The 9,693-nt window shown below is 48.9% G+C and overlaps 1 protein-coding gene across 1 annotated transcript; it reads left to right on the forward strand.

The window, feature by feature from the left end:
- Positions 1–3,871: 3,871 nt before the first annotated feature.
- On the forward strand, positions 3,872–8,933 carry LOC135807176 (uncharacterized; the record flags this gene model as incomplete). The annotated part of the gene is given in 2 exon segments (XM_065321196.1): positions 3,872–4,147; positions 6,637–8,933. Coding segments are annotated over 2 exon segments (2,252 nt in total), but the record flags the coding sequence as incomplete, so codon positions are not given.
- Between the last annotated feature and the right edge of the window lie 760 nt (positions 8,934–9,693).

Here is a 9,693-nt window from a genome sequence, read left to right on the forward strand (position 1 = left end):
GCCTGGTAAAAAGAATAAAACAGAAAAAGAAAAAAAAGAAAAATAATAAGGCACCCATTTTGATAATCCAGGGGATGGCCCACGCCTGGTAAAAAGAATATAAATAGAAAAGAATCATGACAAGTACATGACTAGACCTCTAGACAAAAATGTACATTACATGTCTGACTTTAGTTCAACAGTCCTGCAAGGAAACGCGTGCCTCGGCTACTACTACAGACGCGGGGTCCCTGGTGACACGGTGTGCGGATGAGGATCTTGCCCCATGAAGGCACATCACGCTAGCTCGGACTAATGCAAAGCTTAGCTTGCAGCGCAGCCATGCCATCGTCACAGAGTACGGCTCCTTCAGCTTGTCAGATAGCATGCTGGCAAGACGTTTGAACAGGGCCGATGCACACTTGCTAATGCCACTAGTGGCTGACAGCACTACTGGCACGAACGTGGCGCGGTCAACCTGAAGCAGACGCTGCTCATATCTCCGGCGTTTCTCCTTTTCATGGCGTGCATACACTGAGGAAACTGAGGCAGCGCAATTTGAGGCAGCGTAGGGGTTGAAAACCCTTATATCAAGAAAGGTGCGCTCAAATCGGCCACCCCAGATTCGGCAACATCAAGACGAGCCTGATCAGCAGTCGTTGTGGACAGAAGCCGGAATTTCTCCCCGGTGACTGGCTGCAGCATCGGTTCTGTGCACACAAAATGCGTGACCTGACGCAGAACATCAGCCGTGAGGTCTCGAATTTCATTGTGTCGAATACTGGGGAATCTCCCAGTACTGCAGGACAAGGCATGGGTGACGTCAAAGTTACCATGGCCACATACGCATCCTGATGGCAGGCGTGCTGGTGTCCACCCGTACCGGAGACAGAGGGCATCGCGAAACTCCGCCTTGGACAAACGAAATCCATGGATGGCTAGAGGGCGGCAAGTCAGCCAGCTAGAGGCCCCCTTCTCCGAAGCTAGGGTCAATTGCAGCTCAAGCTCTGCTCCAGCACCATCCTTGAAAGACTTCACGGCTGCCAGGAGGTTGGTTAGCAAAGTCGTACGTACCTCTGCCTTCATGCGGAGAACTTGCGCCGCGGTGCCATCTAGGGAGGAATCTTGGGCGATTAGTTTCTCCCACAGGGATGTCGTGATCTTGCGTGAATTGTGGTAGTTGCCGCCCATAGATGTCGGGTTGGTGATGCCAAGACCACCATGGCGACATGGGAAGGCCAGCAGTGCACGCTCCTGAGAAGACAGTGGCGCCTGGCCTGTCAGAGCTGGGATCAAGATGTCCCGAATCACGTCTTCAAGACGACCAAACAGTGCAGGGGCATCCTCAAGGGTTCTTGAGAGAAAGGACCACCGCGGCTGTAGTCCCTGAATGAAGGCACTGATACTACTCTCTGGTTGGCAGGAGTAGTAAAATACTACTTCCTGGTTGGGAGGAGTAGTAAAATACTACTTCCTGGTTGACAGGAGTAGTAAAATACTACTCCCTGGTTGTGAGGAGTAGTAAAATACTACTTCCTGGTTTTGTTTGTTTGTTTGTATACTTTATTTGAATTCGCAAATTCAAACGAGCACAAATGCTCAATGACAAGGCAGCGAATATGTTATTATGTTACAGGGAAGGAGGGTTGGGGAGAAAATAAGGGGAAAAAAGAGAGAATGGTAGATATCTCAATGAAGAGCGAAGCGTTATCATCAAACTACAAGTAAGCCGGCGAACGATAAACAGAAAAATAATAATAAGGCACCCATTGTGTTAGTCCAGGGGATGGCCCACGCCTGGTAAAGAGAATAAATAGAGAAAATAAAATGAAATATAAAAACAAACAAACAAAGTACTATCTGTAATTGCTAACGAGAGTACTTGCTACTAACATCGGCAGGATTTTTGTTGTTGAAAAAGGCCCAAGCCTGCCCTGCCAGTTACGGACTTACGGGGGTCGCCATGGCAAATGATAATGGTAAACAGTGAAAATCAACCACAGACAGGAAGCTGTGTCAAGGCAAGTTTATAATCATAACATCAGGAAGATCGGAAGGTATACGGTACGACGGCAGCTTTGAAGCTGCTGAGAGACGACAGTACTCTGACTGCATCCGGTAGGACGTTCCAAAGGGCACTACCTTGGGAGGCAGGGCGAGATCGTCCGGCGCGGGTAAGTGTAGCTGGTAGACGGAGCCCCAGGGCGAGATCCAGGCACGTCCTACGATCCGCGCAGCGTACGAAGAGCTCCTGGAGGGATGGACTCGCACTGGCGTGTATGCACCTCCAGACAAAGACTAGGACTTTCTGCCGATGTACTTCTCCAATCCTGAACACCTACACGCATTCCAGGAGATCACTGGCACGAGAGAACCCTGGCCGGCCATCAACTGCTCTTGCCCCACGGTTTTGTGCTACTTGGAGCCCGTCGGTCTGGACATGAGTGAGACCTGGGCTTAACGCAACGGACCCATACAGTAGATCCAGCATGATAGCTGCCTTGAAGAACAGGACACGGCTAGCAAGTGTTAGCGACTTTCGTGTCCGCCACAGAGTTCCAATTTTCTTATTGGCTTTCGTGATGCTTGCATCGACCTGGGGCTGCCATGACATGCGTACATCCAAGATGATGCCAAGGTAGCAGGCACTGGTGACGCTTGGCACGGGCATGTCATGGTTGGGAGGAGTCTCTCTGTGTCTCTCTGTCTCTGTCTCTCTCTCTCTCTCTCTCTCTCTCTCTCTCTCTCTCTCTCTCTCTCTCTCTCTCTCTCTCTCTCTCTCTCTCTCTCTCTCTCTCTCTCTCTCTCTCTCTCTCTCTCTCTCTCTCTTTCTCTCTCTCTCTCTCTTCTATTGGCGCGCCTGGTTGTGATGAAGCCGAGACCCAAGGTCGGCAGAGCATCCCAGACCACGCCACCACTCCCCTTATTCATGGCTCACACATGAACGGTTTACATGGCGCTAGTAAAAAAAAAGTACTTGTAGTAAAATTCTACTTCCTGGTTGACAGGAGTAGTAAAATACTACTTCCTGGTTGGGAGGAGTAGTAAAATACTACTTCCTGGTTGGGTGGAGTAGTAAAATACTACTATCTGGTTGGGAAGAATAGTAAAATACTGGCAAAAGGAACACGATGTGATGAGAAACCAGGGTAGGGCAAGAAAACAATAACACAAAGGCGTGGAAAACATATCTCTCATGATAGTGGCGAGAGTTTTACACTAAAACACGACTGGTTTAGATCCGGCTTTCAACCGCCGTCAGCTCCCTGAGCTCGTTAGCTGGACGATGGTATGCAGGCCGAGACCCACGAACACACATGGCGGCGGACCGGAGCAACGCGAAACACAGCCCGCAGCGCACATACGCAACATATGTGTGCATAGGGCATGCTGGAATAAGCCCTGGCAAGCAAGCCACAGAGGCGCTCAAGGCACCTTTCACATTCAGGGGAGGCAATATCAGACTGACTTGAAAAAAAAACAGTGGCTTGAATATTGGTAAAATAATACTCCTGGTAGGCAATCAATGACTTATTCAAAGCCCCACATTAATTAAGTGAAAAATAGCAAAAAGGTACAAGAGAAGAGCTAGAGAGAAAAGGGAAACCCCCAAGGAGGAGTCCAGGTAGAAAAGGAAAAGGAAAGATAAGAACATTGAAAGGATCCGTCACGCAATACCGTTAAGTGCCATCGTCAATAGGGCTATGTTTGCGTGTGGCCACAGTGCTCCGCAAACATTTGCCGTCGTAAATTCGCTGGTTCTGAGAGATCGTAAAAAAATTAGTGCGCAAACATTGGGCGGTTTACAAAGATTTTCCCTACTGTTGTTTTCGTGCCCGTTTCTCTTTAGTGGTTAATGGCCTATTCTCCATACTTGCTCCTGTTGTGACAGAATCTGCAAGTCAAGAGCCAATCCAGGTTTCCATGGTACCAGTATCCCTGTCGAATGGACGCCACGGCAACGGCGGGGGCGACGATGGTGACCATGGCGACAGTGATGATGACGAGACACCGGCAACATCGCCCACGCCGCTCATCAAGAATGGTGGACGGAGCACGGCAAATCAACACATGGGCCTCTGGATGGGCGTGGGCGTGGCCGCTGCACTAGTCTTAGTCACCGCGGTTGCCGCCTTGATTTATTTCCGACGGGTCGAAACCGGAAAGTGTAAGTGGATCAAGTTGTTGTGTTTCTCTGCACGTGGCACAACAGGGAGATCATGATCTACGCGTTTTATCAGGGTTCAGATGTATGCTGACTCTAACCCAGGCTGTCGTAAAAGTCCTCAAGCAATTGCCTGCACAATTACCTGCCCGGAATAAACACCCCCTTCATTCTCTTGACTGGTTCTGTTGACGTTAGTATTGGTATGGTTTGCACATGCCGCCCAATAGGTATATCTTCATGGAAAATACATCTCCAGTCATAACGACTGGCCTGAGTCAGCAGTGTCCTTATTTGACAAGTCTAGCCAGCGACCTGAGGCAGCAGTTGCCCTGCTGAACAAGCATAGCCAGAGCCCTGAGGTAGGAGTTGCCCTATTGAACAAGCATACCCAGGGTCCTGAGGCTGAGCGAGGTTCTGGAATGAAACACAGCGCCTAGCGGTGATAGCACTGTGAGGAAGACTATAGTGTTGTTTGGGTGGCGTATGTAGCATTTGTCATAATGTGGGGTGGGGTCCACCTTGTTCCTCACCCTCTCTTGTATTCTTTATATTTGCTTTGTGTATGTTTTATACTCATAAAAAGGACACACTTCAGGCTCATTACAAACATCTTGAAATTTTTTTGTCTTCACAAGTATACTTTCAAGCCTTCTCGTCAGGTGAAATACAGGCAAGGGAAAAGGAACAGGAACAGTGGATTATTGCGATTTTTGCTGTATACTTTAGCTATCTTCTTTTTTGCGCTATTTTACCACCTTCTTACTATCCACTGTTCCTGTATACTTGTGAAGACAAAAACTTTCCAAAACTTTAAAGATGTTTGTAATGAGCCTGAAGTGTGTCCTTTTTATGAGTATTATTGTACGCGTGGAGACGCTTTCCACCGCACATCAGAAACCGAAACGACAACTTGCTCGTCTTCTCAAGAACTCTCAACAACGAAGACACTGGCGCACGCAAAGCTACGTGGCACACAGCGCTCCAAAGAAGAAATGCGTAGATCACGTGCATGCATATGAGAAAAACAATGATGTCACGCTGCCATGACGATACACAAGATGTACTGCACTGGTACGCAGTGGACAAAAATAATGGAAAATCAAGAAAAGTCAGAAAATAATACAAACAGTGAAATAATTCGAAAGTAGAAGTCAAAGGAAGTTCAAAGAACAAGGAAAACGAAGATCTGTGCTGATGGGAACTCAAAGCAATTTCAACCATGTCCTGTCAGAGAGTGTTAGCACCCACAGGGTGAAGGCAAGCCTTGTCAGAGCAGAACCTACACTAGGACGGACTAGAGCTGCAGAACGGACTTTCTGAAGGAATGCAAAGATAAGTAACAATTCGAATTCGAGATAATCAACTTAGAAACAACACCAGCTGTTTTGTAACCTGTAAACTACTTGTAACAATCAGTGATGTACTAGTAACTAACTCCTAGTAAACGCTTTGACTGTGCTCTCGGAAGAACGAAGGATTAACAAAATATAGAATAAACACAGTAGATAAATAATAGTGACACTCGTAAATTCTACAATATCTGGAGTCTTCTGCACAGTACATGAAGAACACCCAGATCGCACAGGGAATACACAAGAGAACAGAGCGCACACAGATCGCACAGAGAACGCACAGAGAACGCACAGAAAACACACAGAACGCACACCACTGCATACTGTCTTCAGAACAATTATCGCATTTTTGTCTCAGAGGAAACTGTATGTTTCATATTTAAAAATTTAAAACTCGGATGTTGAGCCATAACGAGCCATAACGTCAGGACGTCGAATGTCTCAGTACTCTTGTCAGTTGTGTGCCTAGTTATTGCACTTTCTGACTGTATAGAGTATCCAGTTACAGTGATGGAGAGTTACTCCTAACTCGTATCCTTATATCCTTTTCCTTTCTACATTTAAAATTTTGTATATATTTACCTTGCCACTGCGCATCCACCCCTTCAGCGAGACCAGGGACACCCATTCGCTTAAAACTAGAATGTATGGTAGTTGAGTGTGCTGCCACTGCTTCTGGTGCTGCTGATGCTGATGCTGCCGCTGATGGTGATGCTCCTGCTGCTGATCATGCTGCTGATGCTGCTGATGCTGATGCTGCTGATGCTGGTGCTGCTGATGCTGATGCTGCTGATGCTGCTGATGCTGATGCTGCTGATGCTGATGCTGCTGATGCTGCTGATGCTGCTGCTGATGCTGCTGCTGCTGCTGCTGCTGATGCTGATGCTGATGCTGATGCTGATGCTGATGCTGATGGTCATGCTGATGCTGTTGTTGTGGCTGCTGCGGCTGTAGGTATTAATCGGACGGCAATGGGTTAAGTGAAGCATGATTACGTGGGGCAATAGTATGCACTCATTAGTAGTATGAACTCTCTCATGTGTTGCTCAAAGACCTGCTGCTTTGGTTTTTTCTCTCGTACCTATGCTCGTTATGTGTGCTGTGTTGTGTCCTCTGCATCCGCTGTGTTGTATGCAGGTGTTGTGCAAGCAGATGGTAGGTTTTTGAGGCATGTCACTGTCGTTGGTCTTCCATCAGTGGAGTCTGTCCTTGACAACACCCAAACCAGCGAGGCTGAGCCGCAGCTGGATGACGACGATAAAAGTCTCGTGTGCGAAGAGCAATACGCATGCTGTGAGGAAACGTTGACGGCAGCCGAGGCCAGTTCGACAATGGCCAGCAGTTCGAGCAGCAAGCGGCAACAGTTCCGCGGAGCGTTCACACTGAACTTGCGGCCTAACATCACGGTGGATGAATCGCTCGATCTGTACGCCATGCCGGACAGAGATGCTACGCAGCACGCCAGCAGCAGCAGTAACAGGAGAAATGTTTCGCAGTCGTCTGCATGGTCGCAGGACAGCAGTCGGAAGAGGCTGCGTGCCAGCGTCACCGATACAGTAGCCACAACCGCATCCTTGGCCACGTTTACAACGGACGCATACAATGGAGCAGAGAATATCTACGAGGAGGACGTAGCCGCTGCTGTGTTTGATGAGGGAAATGAGTTCTATCTGGGTGATTCCCCGGCGCCTTCCCTGACTGGAAAATTCGCGGGCCTATCTGTTTGTATGGTAGCCGCTGATGATGCTGCTGCTGCAACTGATGCTAGCGACAAACCGTTGGATTTTGGGCCTCTCCATGTCGCTCCAGGCAGCACACACACCACTGATATCCACCGCAAGGGTACCGGCATTGGTAAGCAAGAAAACATGTACGTTGTTGATGACACGCCTGCACTGACAGATGGGGTTGTGTACGGCATGCCCATAGACGAGGTTGTGTACGGCACGGCTCTTGAAGACAGCGCCGGCAGTGGCCTAGCCGCGGACAGAGTGACGACTGCGGGGAATCTGTATGATGACACACCTGCACTCACAGATGAGGTTGTGTATGGCACGGCTCTTGAAGACAGCATCGGCAGTGCCATAGCTGCGGACAAGGTAACGACTGCAGGGAATCTGTATGTTGTAGATGACATGCCTGCACTCACAGATGGGGTTGTGGACGGCACACCTCAAGGCGAGGTTGTGTATGGCACGGCTCTTGAAGACAGCATCGGCAGTGCGGTAGCTGAGGACAAGGTAACGACTGAAGGGAATCTGTATGTTGTAGATGACACACCTGCACACACAGATGAGGTTGTGTATGGCACGCCTCAAGACGAGGTTGTGTATGGCACGGCTCTTGAAGACAGCGTCGGCAGTGCCATAGCTGCGGACAGAGTAACGACTGCAGGGAATCTGTATGTTGTAGATGACTCACCTGCACTCAAAAATAAGGTTGTGTACGGCATGCCTCAAGACGAGGTTGTGTATGGCACGGCTCTTGAAGACAGCATCGGCAGTGCGGTAGCTGCGGACAGGGTAACGACTGCGGATGCTCTCACTGCTCCGTCCATCAACAATGCCGGTGACGTGTTAGCAAGAAAGAGAACGATCCCCATAGGGTCGTTGTCACGTGCCAAACCCGTCAGTGCAAGTTCATCAAACGGCGATGTGGGCACCAAAGGGAACATTTACGCGATAGACACATGGCCTGCAGGTGGCAGCAGCAGCACCGGGTCTGCCGTTTCCGTTGCTGCTCTGGACACGCGTACGTGCAAACTCTCTGTCTCGTCTAGCAGCACTGCACCGCTGTTTTCCACTCCGCCTGCCATTGGTGTAGATACGTGCTACAGGGATGTCCTCTTTGAGGCGTCGAGACGAGACACCTTCGCAGAAGCAGCAGCAGCAGCAGCAGCAGGAGGAGCAGGAGGATCGTGGCCAGAATGTATCTATAGCGACGCAGGTAGCGGCTATGGCGACATAGACAGTGCCTATGGTGAGGTAGGTAGTGCCTACAGCAGCACCAGCAGGCGTCATTCCGTTGTCACGGAGACGGCAGAGAGAAGCAACGACCAGTACGGGTGCGTTGCTCCGAAGCGCCTGCGCCCCAGCCACCGCAACGAGACCTAAGCAGACTGCAAGCACGTCTTTACACAGCATTCTTCCTCCCAGTCAATACTGAATTTAATCTTTCCAAGATCGGTGTAAATCTTTTTTCCTCTCCTAGGCTAGATTTGTGCGATCTTTTCAGCAACTGATAGGAATTAGGGAAAGTACGATCAGGGGCCAAGAACTGGTTACCAATGCAACTGTGCACAGTATGTCACATATGAATCTGCATGGTTTTTAAACAGCACTGTCACCCTGATCAGGTCAGCATACCTTTAACCAATCAAGACAGTCCGATCTCACTGTCCCTAGCAGTAAATCCATCTATCTCACACACACACACACACACACACACACACACACACACACGCACGCACGCACGCACACACACACACACACACACACACACACACAAATACACACACACTCACATACACATGCACACACACATACACATACACACGTACAGACACACGCTCACATGTGCACACAAACACACACGTACAGACGCACCCTCGCATGTACGCACACACTCAGACACACACGGACACACACACACACGCGCGCGCTCTCTCTCTCTCTCTCTCTCTTTCCCTCTGCTCTTGACATATGTCAGCTAAATGCCACAGCCCATCTTGCCGCAGCCACTCTTGTTTTTAAATAATTTTCATCGGGTAGCTACTAGCACCTTTGTTCTTGTTCTCTTTTGAATCATATTCTCCCGAGCTCAGCACATTGCCTGCTAGTTCCGTTGGAATTTTTTTAAGGCACATGCAACTTACTCCTACCCTGTCCTCCCTAGTCGTTTGCCAGTATCGGCAAGTGTTTAGCAAAGGTAAAATTCGTATCGCCGTCGTTTGCTGCGTTACTTTTGCACGGCGGAACAATATTATTTTTATTATTAGACGCTGAATAGAGTTGTAGACTGTCTTCTGATGATTGTTTTGAAGTTTGCACTCCGAGTTGAGATCTATACGATAGTTTTATAGCTTTTTGTTCACTTGATTTCCCTTTTGTACTGAAGATCTGCACGCGATGAATGGAGCACTCTGGCCAGTAGTCTCGGTTCATTAATTAGTAGAATGCATGACGTCATCAGTCC

Source organism: Sycon ciliatum, chromosome 1 (assembly GCF_964019385.1).
Source record: "Sycon ciliatum chromosome 1, ocSycCili1.1, whole genome shotgun sequence".
NCBI classification, from domain to species: Eukaryota; Metazoa; Porifera; class Calcarea; order Leucosolenida; family Sycettidae; genus Sycon; species Sycon ciliatum.